General features: G+C 39.4%; 1 protein-coding gene across 1 annotated transcript; it reads left to right on the top strand.

Annotated features, from left to right (window-relative positions):
* The first annotated feature begins 371 nt into the window (after positions 1-371).
* Positions 372-13,375, top strand: LOC137410648 (116 kDa U5 small nuclear ribonucleoprotein component-like). Its single transcript, XM_068096104.1, has 18 exons — positions 372-500; positions 592-812; positions 1,165-1,240; positions 1,407-1,685; positions 1,936-2,085; positions 2,269-2,477; positions 2,726-2,816; positions 3,734-3,869; positions 4,013-4,140; positions 4,419-4,612; positions 6,216-6,327; positions 6,796-7,030; positions 7,232-7,322; positions 7,846-8,147; positions 8,476-8,689; positions 12,372-12,525; positions 12,652-12,759; positions 12,950-13,375. The coding sequence occupies exons 1-18, from the start codon at positions 372-374 to the stop codon at positions 13,043-13,045; spliced, it is 2,925 nt and encodes a 974-aa protein (XP_067952205.1). The 3' UTR covers positions 13,046-13,375.
* The last annotated feature ends 2,177 nt before the right edge of the window (positions 13,376-15,552 follow it).

Below are 15,552 nucleotides of genomic sequence, written 5' to 3' on the forward strand. Positions count from 1 at the left end.
GAAGTAGAGTTTAAGATAGTTCGTCCACCAGTAGACCCTATCGCAAACGACAGTGACTCTCTCGGGCTACTGGACTCACCGGTACAAATCGACTTCTGAGTGCCAGTAGTCCCATCACCCCCTCAGCCCTTTTCAGGGCCACCATTTCCATTTCAAGGGTTTTGTTCTGCGACGACAATGGTGGAAACTCAATGTTGTATTTATTGTCAACTTTTTTTTATTACAACCTGTATCACTCACTAACAGTTACTACAACTTTATCACTCACTAACAGTTACTGCAACTGTACCACTCACTTACAGTTACTACAACTGTACCACTCACTAACAGCTACTACAACTGTACCACTCACTAACAGTTACTTTTTGCAGATGGACTCAGATTTGTATGACGAGTTTGGCAACTACATAGGGCCCGAGCTGGAAGAGAGCGATGATGAGGCGGATGAAGTAGGCGTGGAAGAAGAAGAGGACGAGGATGCCAATGAAATGCAATATCAAGTATTACACATTTACTTCCAGTTTAAGTCGCAGTGCTTTTATATTGTAACTGTTTAAGCCAACAAATTTTTATTATAATCTATATTAACAGGATGAGCAGGCAGACGCAGAGGAGGCAGAGTCAATGCAAGTGGTTCTACATGAAGATAAGAAGTACTACCCAACAGCTAGTGAGACATACGGGCCAGATGTAGAGACTATAGTGCAGGAGGAAGATACGCAGCTGCTAACAGAACCTATTGTTGCACCTATCAAAAAACTTAAGTTTGCTCACGCTGAAACAAATCTGCCTCAGACGACCTACAATATGGAGTAAGTCAGTAATAGAACCTACAACATGTAGTAAGTCACCAGTAGAACCCCTAACATGAAGTAAGTCATTCATAGTTTCTTCAACACGGAGCAAGTCACTATAGAACCTTCAGCAAGAAGTCACTAATAGTCACTAAATCAAGAAGTCACTGATAGTCACTAAGTCAAGAAGTCACTAATAGTCACTAAATCAAGAAGTCACTGATAGTCACTAAGTCAAGAAGTCACTAATCCGCATAAGTGTTCCCTGCGCATCTAAGTTTTTTATCTCTGTGGTCAGAGTCTCAGTTGTTACACCTATCTATTTGGTCTATCACAACTGGTAGTGGATTGTTGTGGTTGGGTTTTATAGATTTCTAGCTGATCTGATGGACAATGCAGACCTCATTAGGAATGTTTCTTTCTGTGGCCATCTTCATCACGGCAAGGTAAGGGCTTATTTTCTTCTGCGCTTCGGTTATGTGACACGCTTGTTAGTAGTACAACTGTTGCTATTAGCGCAAAGTAAGTTTGGAAATCTTACTATCTCATGTTCCCAGCGTTTTAATTCTCTTGCCTTCTGTGTTTTATCAAGCAACACTTGCGCTCTTGCAGACTTCCTTTGTGGATGCATTAATAGAGCAGACCCATCCAGATCTTAAGGAGAAAGACTTCACCAAGGATCTCCGCTACACCGACACTCTGTTCACTGAGCAGGAGAGGGGCGTCAGTATAAAATCCCAACCCATTACTCTTGTTCTGCCTGACACCAGGGGAAAGTCTTTTCTATGCAACATCATTGATACTCCTGGTCATGTCAACTTCTCTGATGAGGTCACTGCTGCCTTTCGACTCAGTGATGGCGTCGTTATCTTTGTCGACGCTGCCGAAGGGGTAAGATTAAGCTGTGCGCCATTCCTCAAGCATTGCTTCAGTAGAGTGTTCCGCGGGTGTGTTTATGTGTGACTCTCCGATGATCAATCATTGAACCTTTCCTTACCAGCTCCGTCAAGTCTTAATCCCAAAGTATCCATTTATTTTATACTTGCTGACACAGTGAAGCAGTCTCAATGCCTCTGTCTATAATCCACGAGCAAATATATGGAATCATTTGAGATGTAAAGCCTCTTCCGGTATACTATAGGTGATGCTCGGAACTGAGCGACTGGTTCAGCATGCCATTCAGGAAAGACTTGCCCTCACTCTCTGCATCAATAAAATAGATCGACTTATTCTGGAGCTCAAGCTACCACCTACTGATGCCTACTATAAGATCAAACACATCATTGATGAAGTAAGTCTGGCATGGTATACTTTTACAGGTTTTCCATGGCTCTATGCCTTCCAACTATGTTGTTTACCTGAGCATAAGCCATGCATGCACATTTCTTGTATATAGTGCTGAGGTTTAATGTCCATTCCATCTATTAATCTGGGGGTTATACAGTGTTTTCATAAGCAAACTTTATGGTTACAGGTAAATGAGCTCATCACAAAATATGCAGATGAAGAAACTCAAGGACTCGTCTCCCCTCTCCTCGGAAATGTCTGTTTCGCGAGTTCATACTACAGGTTCTGTTTTACTCTGAAGTCATTTGCAAACATTTATGCACAGACATATGGCGGATTCCACGATGTCGAGCTCGCGCGTCGCCTGTGGGGGGACATCTACTTCAACAATAAGACGTTAGTGTGTTTATTGTGTTTAACCTTTTGACCTGTTTGACATTTATTGTGTTTAACCTTTTCTTTTCATGTGTGTACCTTGTGCCCAGCTCTTGTTAAACTAATATATATATGCATGTACAGTATATATATATCTCTACCCGTACCTCAATAATTGTATGGTTGTGTTTTGGGAAATTTTGTTAGTTTAATTGTCATGGCCTGTACATTTATTCCTTCTGTCAAGACTTGCACCATGATTTTTGCAGGAGGAGGTTCACAAGGAAAGCGCCTTCCAGTGGGGCTGCCAGAAGTTTTGTGGAGTTCGTGCTTGAGCCTTTGTACAAAATATTTGCACAGGTTGGCGCTTAAGCTATCATAGTTACAGGGGTGTCAGGATGGCTACAGGGGTGTCAGGATGGTTACAAAGGTGTCAGGATGGTTACGGGGGTGTCGGGATGGTTACAGGGGTTTCAGGATGGTTACAGGGGTGTCAGGGTAGTTACAGGGGTGTCAGGGTAGTTACAGGGGAGTCAGGATGGTTACAGGGGTGTCAGGATGGTTACAGGGGTTTCAGGATGGTTACAGGGGTGTCAGGGTAGTTACAGGGGTGTCAGGGTAGTTACAGGGATGTCAGGATAGTTACAGGGGTGTCAGGGTAGTTACAGGGGAGTCAGGATGGTTACAGGGGTGTCAGGATGGTTACAGGGGTTTCAGGATGGTTACAGGGGTGTCAGGGTAGTTACAGGGGTGTCAGGGTAGTTACAGGGGTGTCAGGGTAGTTACAGGGGTGTCAGGATAGTTACAGGGGTGTCAGGGTAGTTACAGAGGAGTCAGGATGGTTACAGGGGTGTCAGGATGGTTACAGGGGTGTCAGGATGGTTACAGGGGTGTCAGGATGGTTACAGGGGTTTCAGGATGGTTACAGGGGTGTCAGGGTAGTTACAGGGGTGTCAGGATAGTTACAGGGGTGTCAGGGTAGTTACAGGGGTGTCAGGATGGTTACATGTGCTGTCAGGATGTTGCAGTTTTCTGAATGCATCCCTGAGTCAGGGTTCCATCAGTTTGAGTGTCAGTCATAGGTATTGCTGAACAAAGCCATCAACAAGCTTCTAACCTGCTAGACTAAGTGCTTCTTGTTCAACCATCATTTGTAGTTCCAAATAAGAGCGCTTCACATGTGGCCAATTTACTTGCTGTACCGAAGGTAAATACATGTAGGTTTCCTAACAATTGATAAGCTTACGGTCAAGTTATGCTGATTTCATGTCAAATAGGTTGTCGGAGATGTAGATGAGGGTCTCCCTGTGCTCTGCAGCTCCCTTGGCATACATCTGTCCAAAGAGGAGAAGAAGATCAACATTCGGCCCATGCTTCGGCTCGTTCTTGCACGATTTTTGGGCGAGATGAGTGGTGAGCATTTTGGTTTTACTCAGATTCTGGTTGCTCTATGCCATGTTCTTGAACTGTATCAATGACATGCGCATAGAGGCAGTGCTTGGTTACGCTACACTCTCACCATGCATTGCACATAACCATTTACCGTTTCACTTCAGGTTTTGTGGAGATGATCTCTACCATGGTCAGGTCACCCAAGGCTAATGCCCAGACTAAGATTGAACATGTCTACACAGGCCCTCAGGATACAGAATTAGTAGAGAGCATGGTCAGCTGTGATGCCGAGGTAGGGATACGCTATTATTGTCAGGTGTTGTGGAGTCATTGTAGGCTCACTGTCTGTCTGTAATTCTTGCTTGCAGACATGCACAGGAAAAAGCTGCTCGGTGATGACCACAGATATATGTGTGATGAGTGCCTTAGGCGCGAGTCCTTGCAAGCGGTCTTAGATCTAATATAACTTTACTGAATCTCTCATTGGCCAAGCCATTTTATAACATAAATCACGACAAATGTAGACTGGCCTATATTTATTTCTAGTTATGAAAGCCGCACTGATTGTAGGGAGGGCTGATGGTGCATACCACCAAGCTTTACCCCACAGAGGATGCTACTTCCTTTCATGTCTTTGGCCGGGTTATGTCGGGCACACTGTACTCTGGACAGGAAGTGAGAATTTTAGGAGAAAATTATAGTTTAAGTGATGAAGAGGACTCAAGAATTGGTCAAGTGGGCCGTCTGTGGATTGCTGAAGCGAGGTAAGACAATTCCAAGTAGGATGAAATTATAGAAAGGCATTACTACTATTCATTGTATACTCTACCTGACAAGGTTTCTCAACATATTTGAATTTGCATACCAACTACTTTGTCTCATGTATTACTTTATCAATGAACAAAAGCACACGACTCCCTGTTCAACAAATAGAAGAGTGTAAGAACATAATAATTGGGAGTTGAAGTAATCCTCTCGTTCAAATAAAGACCTTAGGAAACTTTTAAATACTTTAGAGAGACTCTTTCTCTTTCTTGAGCAGTCGAATCACCTTCTCTTCCATTACGGAATCAGCTTCAGAACTCTGTATTCAAATAATATTGAGGCCTTGATTAAAAGTTTGTAAATATTAACATTTCCGTTAAACTGTACTTTTAATGATTTCAAATTTGCTGAGATTTTGAAATTTGTGCGTTTGGTGTGTGTGATAATCTAACATCTACAACTATAATTGATTACGGGACTTGAGACTGAATCTATTGCTATTCAGGAAATACTAGGATAAACTGTTAGTATATTATACCTGTTTAATTAATATCCTCATTTGGTTTAAGCAGTTAGTTGGTGATATTGTTAGGGGGTGGATAAACAGCAGTTAGTTGGTGATATTGTTAGGGGGGTGGATAGACAGCAGTTAGTTGTTGAAATTGTTAGGGGGTGGATAGACAGAAGTTAGTTGTTGCTATTGTTAGGGGGTGGATAGACAGCAGTTGGTTGTTGATATTGTTAGGGGGTGGATAGACAGAATTTAGTTGTTGATATTGTTATAGGGTGGATAGATAGCAGCTAGTTGTTGATATTGCTAGGGGGTGAATAGACAGAAGTTGTTGATATTGTTAGGGGGTGGATGGACAGAAGTTAGTTGTTGATATTGTTAGGGGTGGATAGACAGAAGTTAGTTGTTGATATTGTTAGGGGGTGGATAGACAGAATTTAGTTGTTGGTATTGTTATGGGGTGGATAGATAGCAGCTAGTTGTTGATATTGCTAGGGGGTGGATAGACAGCAGTTAGTTGTTGATATTGTTAGAGGATGGATTGACAGCAGTTTTTGATATTGTTAGGGGGTGGATGGACAGAAGTTAGTTGTTGATATTGTTAGGGATGGATAGACAGAAGTTAGTTGTTGATATTGTTAGGGGGTGGATAGACAGAAGTTAGTTGTTGATATTGTTAGGGGGTGGATAGACAGAAGTTAGTTGTTAATATTGTTAGGGGTGGATAAACAGCAGCTGAAATGCCTCCTCTGAAGGGCTTATAGTTCGACTAAAGCAATAAGTCTGTAACAAGTAGCCATGTGATTCTGAACTCAGAAAATGTTTTATTAGCTATTTCTTGTTCTATTCTCAACTCAAATATTGTTAATGCGCGAAATTCGACTGTGCATGCCTAAACAAAATAGAGGATGACCGAAGGTATTTTGGTTCAAGTTTATGAGATTCGACTGCATTGAATCTGCTTTCATCTGATGTGAAACACTGTGGCTAGGCTGACTTATGTCCATTCCCTTGAGAGGGTCACACAGTTAGACTAGCATAGGGCGCGCCCTTCATTGTTTGCTTTTTGTTGCACTTATTGCTCCACTTAGGTATTCTATTGAGGTGAACCGTGTGCCAGCTGGTAATTGGGTGCTCATAGAGGGCATAGACCAGCCTATAGTCAAAACTGCGACCATCACCAACATCTCCCTCAATGAAGACGTAAGTCTCAGCATCTCTCGCGTATATATTTAATTTGAAATAGACTGAGAGCCCAAGGAAACTCAAGCCTCTCTCTGATTAATAACAAACTGGTGTTCTTCCTGCGCCGTCTTCTTGACTTGCCAGTGCTTACCCTAGGGCTAGATATTGCTCACTCAAATATTGAAGTATATTAAACATTAGTAGTTGCAGTAATCATCTCTGTCCTAGACAGCACATCTATAGTATATTTAATTTTAATCCAATGTAATCGTAATATGTACAAGGGATTATACATATATTTAGTACCCCTAGTCTAAAACTATTTACACTGTTTTAGCCATTGAATCATCTAACACCATGTTTTCATCTGAAGTGCCAAGCATAGCCATTAGTATCATCGCTACAGGAAGTATGCATGGATGGAGAGTCATCCAGCAAGCTGTTAGCTCTATGCTTGCTCTATGTTTGCTTTCATTCTTTCCTCAGGTGTACATATTTAAATCGCTCAAGTTTAACACCAGCTCAGTGATAAAAATTGCTGTGGAACCAGTCAACCCATCAGAGTTACCCAAGATGTTGGATGGTTTGAGGAAGGCCAACAAGAGTTATCCACTCCTCTCCACCAAAGTTGAAGAGTCTGGTGAACACGTGATACTTGGCACAGGCGAGCTCTACCTTGACAGTGTCATGCATGACCTTCGTAAACTCTACTCTGATATAGGTAGGCCTATTCTCACAGCTAATCACACAGCACACTCTCTGATGTTGTAATTTGCAATCACGTTTTACTTTGGTTGTAATGAGATACTATCAACCTTTGCTTTGTGTACTTCAGCTCTGTAAATTATGAACTGTTTCAGCACGTGCTTAGCCATTGTGCTTCTTCACAGTATTGAATTGCATTCATGCGTGTTTTGTACAGAAATAAAAGTCGCTGACCCTGTGGTGTCCTTCTGTGAAACAGTCGTGGAGACTTCCTCTCTTAAATGCTTCGCAGAAACTCCCAACAAAAAGTAAGTTGCCCTTTGATATGATAGTACTATTTTTGTTCATAAACCATCCTATGACAGACATCACTACTCGACTGCTTGACAAAACTTGGCTGTAGGCACATCGTATAAGGTTATCTTGTTATAAGGTTATCTTGTTATTAGGGTATGTTGTTATAAGGGTATGTTGTTATAAGGGTATGTTGTTGTAAGGGTATGTTGTTATAAGGGTTGTTATAAGGGTATGTTGTTATAAGGGTATGTTGTTATAAGGGTATGTTGTTATAAGGGTATGTTGTTATAAGGGTTGTTATTAGGGTGTTGTTATAAGGGTATGTTGTTGTAAAGGTATGTTGTTATAAGGGTTGTTATAAGGGTTGTTATAAGGGTATGTTGTTATAAGGGTATGTTGTTATCAGGGTATGTTGTTATAAGGGTTGTTATAAATCATGTGCAATAGAAGCTGAACCACTCTCTGACCCGTCAGCTCCGCGCACATTACAATGCATGTGGCACCGCTTTCTGACCCGTCAGCTTGTGTCTGCAGGAACAAAATAACTATGATAGCTGAGCCACTGGAGAAAGGTCTAGCGGAGGACATCGAGAATGAATCGGTAAAAATCACATGGACGAGAAAACGTCTTGGCGAGTTCTTCCAGACTAAATATGATTGGGATCTTTTGGCCGCGCGTAGTATTTGGGCATTCGGTCCTGAGACTACTGGACCAAATATCCTTGTGGATGACACACTGCCGACAGAGGTCGACAAGTCACTGCTTAGCACTGTGAAAGACAGCATTGTGCAGGGCTTTCAGTGGGGCACACGGGAAGGACCTCTCTGTGATGAACGTATGTACAATCGTGTGATATGGTCAACGATAGTGTCTTTTTTAGATGATGGCTCATAGAAATAACCTTAACTAACTGGCAAAGGTTTTTTGATTGCTTCTCGGGAAAATGTGTTGTACTTTAACTTCATCTCTCATCATGTAATTATGTTTTAAAGTTGGGCGTTCTGAATCAAACACTTTGCTAGCAACTCTCTGGCCAACCTTCATGTAGCGTGTGATCCACATGTTCTCATTCAAGCTGTATGACATGCTTTGTGATGGCACCAGCTCAAATTTTGTAGCGGCCGTTTAGATAATGTACCACCCTCTTTGCACTACTGTTACAGCCATTCGAAACTGCAAGTTTAAAATTCTGGATGCTGTAATAGCCAATGAGTCAATATATCGAGGCGGAGGGCAGATAATTCCAACATCGAGACGAGTTGCCTACTCAGCTTTTCTTATGGCTACACCGAGGCTCATGGAACCGTACTACTTTGTAGAAGTACAAGCACCCGCCGATTGCGTCTCTGCTGTTTATAATGTGCTTGCAAGAAGGAGGTAGGAAACCCAAGTTTGCCTTTGATTTGCTGTTACAGCTTGCTGATGCAGCAAAGTCATGACCTTATCAAGTCTACTAGTATTTTATTTAGTTGCTTCTGTGCACAAATTAGTGTAACTCTCATATAATTATAGTCCAAAGTTACTTCAAAGCCTATTGAGTAGGTGTAACATGTATTCCTGGTGAGTACTTAATTAGCTACATGTATAATCATCTGGTTCATAACTCTTTGAAAATGTTCACTAAAAAGTACCCATTTTTAATTATATTCGTCCTGTAGACCCTCCGCTGTCGGAGACAAGGAATAATTGTCTTGTCCATATGAATAATTTATGGTAATGATGCCAAAACATGTAAATCCACTTTGCTGTATCTATATAGATATAAGCAGTATATCAGGTCTGTTGTATCTATATATATATCTATATAAGCAGTATATCAGGTCTGCTGTATATATATATATATATATATATATATATATATATATATATATATATATATATATATATACAGTAATACTTCAACTTACGAGTGCTCTAACGTACGAGAAACTTGAGATACGAGCCAGCTTTTAAGCAAGTTTTAGCACTAACATACGAGCAATGTTTGAGATACGAGCACGTGAGTCAGTTGCAAAGTATGCCGGAGGTGTTTTATGAGAACAACATCACTCTGTATTTTTCAACTACTCAGGTTATACTTTTGTACCGTGTTTTCTGTGCGCAATTTTCAGTGCAGAATTATGTGAATTAAAAATACGGTGCGTAGACCGAAAGTTTGCCAGTAAAATGAAAGATAATGGAAAGAAAAAGCAAATGATAAAAATTGATATTAAACGGAAAATTATTGTAAAATATGCGAAATGTGTATGCGTGATTGATCTAGCTCAGCAATATGACAGAAATACATCTACAATCATCAAACCGAAGGGTTATATTCGGGGCATTTAGTTTGCAAAAGGACTAACCATAGTTTCTAAACGACGCAGCGATCTTCACGACCGCTGATGGAGAGACTGCTCAGGCATTGAATAAAAGATAAACAGTTGGCCGGTGACAGCGTAACTGAAACGATGTTTCAATAAAGGCGAAAAGGCCGGTGGTTAAAAGGCGAAAAGGCCTATGTGAAAAGGCCAGTGCTATCTATAAAAATTATAAAAATAGCCTTTCGGACAAGTTGGCTAGTGGTCGTGCATTAACCCTTTGTGACGACACCAGTGTTCGTCCTAATCGCAACACGTTGAAAGGGCGACAAAGGCAAACGTCCTTACATAGGTTTATCTTAAAACGGCCGGCTAGTCGTGAAAGCGAAACAAAGGAAAAATTAGCTAACCTGCGAGAAACTTCCAACTATGAACGCCGAAGAAATTTTAATTACAAAAAATGAAAGTTTGCTTTTAGGTTTGCTTTTAAGTTTGTTTTTTAAGACTTTGATAAAATCCAAATTTATCAAATTCAACTGTTGTAATAAAGAATAAGACTTATATCTCCCTCCCTGGCAAATGCTAGCCTTAGCTGCTACTGCATGTATTTAATTTTACATTTTAATTAATCACATTTCCTTGCATTGTTTTTTATTTGTTGCTTTTTGAAAGCATGTGGTAAGTTAGAACAATAACCAACATGTTTTTTCTGTTACAATATCTTGTTTTGAGTGTTTTATTTGCATTTTTTAGAGTATAGAAACCAATTAATATATATTTAATTGTTCTATATATAAATAAATTGCACCAACATACGAGTAAATTGACATACGAGCTCAGTCTCGGAACGCATTAAGCTCGTAAGTCGAAGTATGACTGTGTATATATATATATATATATATATATATATATATATATATATATATATATATATATATATATATATATATATATATGAGCAGTATATCAGGTCTGCTGTATATACATGTATATATATAAGCAGTATATCAGGTCTGCTGTATATATATATATATGAGCAGTATATCAGGTCTGCTGTATCTATATATATGAGCAGTATATCAGGTCTGCTGTATCTATATATATGAGCAGTATATCAGGTCTGCTGTATCTATATATATGAGCGGTATATCAGGTCTGCTGTATCTATCTATATAGGAGCAGTATATCAGGTCTGCTGTATCTATATAGGAGCAGTATATCAGGTCTGCTGTATCTATATATATAGGAGCAGTATATCAGGTCTGCTGTATCTATATACAGTCAAACATGGATAACTCGTCCACGGATAGCTCGAACACATGGTTAATTCGAACATTTCCTTTGGTCCGTTCCCACGTAATGATAAATTGCTATAGATAACTCGAGCTCAACACTGTTAATTCGAACTGTTTTTTTGCCCAACAGCTACCGAAACGGTTGTTTTCGCTTTAGAAAATCACTTTATTCAAAGCCATAGAGGTAAACTTCATCTTTTCGTAATTCATAAGCGTCGTTATTACCACCATCGGCAAAATATTTTTGTCAACGACTTTACTAAAAGTTTGGTGAAATTTGATTTATACTGTGATACGATGAATAGCACGGGCTAGCCGGGTCACGCGCGCAAGAATTTTAGCCACGCACATACAAAACAAAAATCGCATGTTGTTTTGTATGTGCGTGGCGAAAATCCTTGAGTGCGTGACTCGGCTAACCCGTGATGAATAGTTTTCCGACGTCGATTCCGTGTTGAATCAACGTCGGAATGTTGAATGTTTAAAACGTCTTAAAAAATGTTGTAATTAAACGTATACGTTGTCTGAGCTACAAAAAACTATTCATCGTTTGACCTAAACGCAGAATACGTGTGTACATTCAATAAGTATCTATTAAAAAAGCGCGAGTGATATAGAATGTACCGTAAAACCTCGTAAAACTTCTAATTGAACTGCCTCGGAGTGTTGCTCTTAACGAATCCCAGGTAAAGTAAGGTAATCTGCATAAACATCAAGAAAAAACGGCAAAATTGATCGTGGGTAAAACCCAAAAAAAAAAAGTCTTTTCTTTTGAGCATTTCAACAACAATCAAGTTTTGCCAATGTCAATCTGAAAAACGTCCTGGCAATAACATCACCTCAAACAACAAACCAATCTCAAGTGATAGAAAAATCTCTATACTTTTTCATGAAAACGTTTTAAACTTTACATTAGAAGCATTTAATTTGAAACAAGCCATTTGTGCTTTTGATTTATATTATAGTTTGTATATGTACATGTATCTACTAATAAATAAGTAAATATATGGACTTGTGACAGTGCTCTGATAACTTGAATGCTCTGATAATTCGAACACTTTTGCTCGGTCCCTTGAAGTTCGAGTTATCCATGTTTGACTGTATATAAGCAGTATATCAGGTCTGCTGTATCTATATATATGAGCAGTATATCAGGTCTGCTGTATCTATATATATGAGCGGTGTATCAGGTCTGCTGTATCTATATATATGAGTGGTATATCAGGTCTACTGTATCTATATATATGAGCAGTATATCAGGTCTGCTGTATCTATATATATGAGCGGTATATAAGGTCTAATATATATATATATGAGCAGTATATCAGGCTGGTACACCTCCACGCTTACCAACTAGTCTATATGTTGTCCATTTACAAATTAGTTTACCCACTAAACTGCTCTTGTCTTCACTCAATAGTCAGGATTGTTACTCGTATACTGACAAGGTGCTGCCTTTTACAGAGGTCATGTGACCCAGGACATTCCTGTACCGGGTTCTCCACTTTACACCATCAAAGCTTATTTACCAGCCATTGACTCATTTGGCTTCGAGACAGACCTACGGACTCACACACTGGGCCAGGCCTTCTGCCTGTCTGTCTTTCATCACTGGCAGGTTGGTTTTTCACTGTCGGCGAATGGCACATTTCTTCCAGTAGTCTTTTATCTCTCCTACCTATGGGCAGTTTCCCCGAGTACATTATGGATACTCATAGTAGGTACATATTGGTTTGCTCTGTAGATTGTACCAGGAGATCCCCTTGACAAAAGCATAGTGATAAGACCACTTGAACCGCAGCCAGCCACACACCTCGCTCGTGAGTTTATGATCAAGACGCGCCGCAGAAAGGTGAGTGACAACCGCCTATTACCTGTTGGGATTGTTCCTTGCATTGTTGTTAATATATGTGGTTGACATCAACCTATGTTACAGTTGTACACAGGCTAGTTGGTAATTGATCTAGAAGTAAGATGGTTGGCTGTAACGGACATTGTTGTCATTCTCTTCATGCTAATGAGTACTCTGTGTGTCATCATAGGGCCTCAGTGAAGATGTCAGTATCAACAAGTTCTTTGACGACCCCATGTTGCTCGAGTTGGCCAAACAAGATGTTATGTTGAACTACCCGATGTAGGTAGAACTTGTTACTTTGTGTCAGGATGTCATCAGAGCTTGCTACCCAGTGTCAGAATGTCAACTATCGTGATGTGCTTTATCAAGCAATGATCATATGACCCGCATGTCAAGCTGCAGTGTGATTAACGTTTCTTCAGCATTGCTAGTCAGGAAGCGCTCCAAATGTGCAGCCTGGTACAAACTGTCAACTGTTATATTATTTAGTGCTGCAGTTATTATACAACTTTGTAATAATGTTCATTTACAAGATATGACGGTTTTTAATAAAATCATTCAATGTAAACTGTACATATGTGTATGTAACAATAAACTTCAGATAATGCTGTTATCTTCAGAACTTTGGATGAGTACAGCTGGTCAGGTCTTTAGTGAACATTAGATAGAGTACAGTCAGAGAGTTTATAGAGTACAGTCTGAGAGTGTATAGAGTACAGTCAGAAGGTTTATAGAGTACAGTCTGAGACTGTATAGAGTACAGTCAGAGAGTGGATAGACTACTACCTGAAACTGTATAGAGTACAGTCAGAGAGTTTATAGCGTACAATCGGAGAGTTTTTAGAGTACAGTCAGAGAGTTTATAGAGTACAGCCAGAGAGTTTATAGACTACAGTCAGAGAGTTTATAGAGTACAGTCAGAGAGTGCCTAGGGTACAGTCAGAGAGTGCATAGAGTACAGTCAGAGAGTGCATAGAGTACAGTCAGAGAGTGTATCGAGTACAGTCAGAGACTGTATAGAGTACAGTCAGAGACTGTATAGAGTACAGTCAGAGAGTGGATAGACTACTACCTGAAACTGTATAGAGTACAGTCAGAGAGTTTATAGCGTACAGTCAGAGAGTTTTTAGAGTACAGTCAGAGAGTTTATAGACTACAGTCAGAGAGTTTATAGACTACAGTCAGAGAGTTTATAGAGTACAGTCTGAGAGTTCATAGAGTACAGTCAGAGAGTTTATAGCGTACAGTCAGAGAGTTTTTAGAGTACAGTCAGAGAGTTTATAGAGTACAGTCAAAACATGCAAAAAAACATGCATAGAAGTATTAAACTCACTTCTTTGCTTCCACAAAATCATACAGTAAAGAAAAATTAGCGGTTTGATTGTAGTAAATCAGCAACTTCAAATCTTGATTATGCAAGCCAACCTGAAGGCCAATTCAATCTGCTAGCTTTCGGTATCAGAGGTTGCTATGAGGTGTTCCAAAAAGTTGAAAGAGTCCTTTCATGGCGCTGCCTTCCTAATGCACTTAGGCAAGTCATGACACTCACCTAGGATTTTGGCCCTTTTGGGTCTAAATGATTAACAACGCATGAACGTATGTTTAGGTGTCTTAAAAAACTCACGAACGTCAGAAGCCATATTGAAGACCTGTTAATGAGTATTAACAGGTCTTCAAAAGATAATTTTCAAGAATAGCTTATTTTTACGGAAAATTTTTAGTGATTTAGTGATAAACTGGACAATTTCCAGTTTGTAAGAAGGAATTTATTATTATTAGCATTGATAAAAGCAAATTTTTCTTATAAGCGCAAATTTAATTGAGCCTACACATTGTGCTATTGAACACCAGTGATATATATTTCGATTTTGTTATCTTTTTGGTCTAATGTTTAAGCAGAAAACAGGCAAAATATTTCACCGCAGTATTTCTTGTTTGCATTATTCTACAACTCCTCTCTAAGTAGAAGATGTTTCTCCACTTTCTCTATTTTAACTAGCTATATATATACGTATATACAATCAAGACAGGTCAGGTACAAAAAGCTCGCTATTGGAAACGACAAAATCTTGAGGTGAGTGCGCAAATTTCCATATCTCCGTTAGGAGACCCGAGTTTACGTAGACATTGCCACCCCACTTAGGTTAACAGATGTGAGGCAATAATTTATATACATGTTTATTATTATTTGGTATTTGAAAGCAAACTAGAAGATTACCTTGAAAAAGTTACACAAATTAGCATAAATGTTAAGCACCAACTCGGGCTTTGATAAGCATAGGCTCGGCAAGGCTTATGCTAGACTTTAGCTAGACTTGAATGTTGTATACATGGATGTATTGGCTTTATTTGCTTTTATGTATATCATGTTTACTTTTGTAATAAAAACAAAATGAACATGCCAACATGATGATCGTGATATGATAACCAGTTCATAACCTATAGTGTGCGCGTACTGAAACATTGTGATGCTTGTTACTAGATGTTTTGAGTCCGAACATGTTGATCAAATGCTAAACAATGTCACTTGTCCTGCTGAGTTTTCTTCTTTTGCTCACAAAGTAACGTATGTAAAATGCATGATAGCGTATGTATCATGCATGATAGCGTATGTAACATGCATGATAGCATATGTAACATTAATGATAGCATATGTAACATGCATGATAGCATATGTAACATGCATGATAGCATATGTAACATGCATGATAGCATATGTAACATGCATGATAGCATATGTAACATGCATGATAGCATATGTAACATGCATGATAGCATATGTAACATTCA

Source organism: Watersipora subatra, chromosome 1 (genome assembly GCF_963576615.1).
Source record: "Watersipora subatra chromosome 1, tzWatSuba1.1, whole genome shotgun sequence".
NCBI lineage: Eukaryota > Metazoa > Bryozoa > Gymnolaemata > Cheilostomatida > Watersiporidae > Watersipora > Watersipora subatra.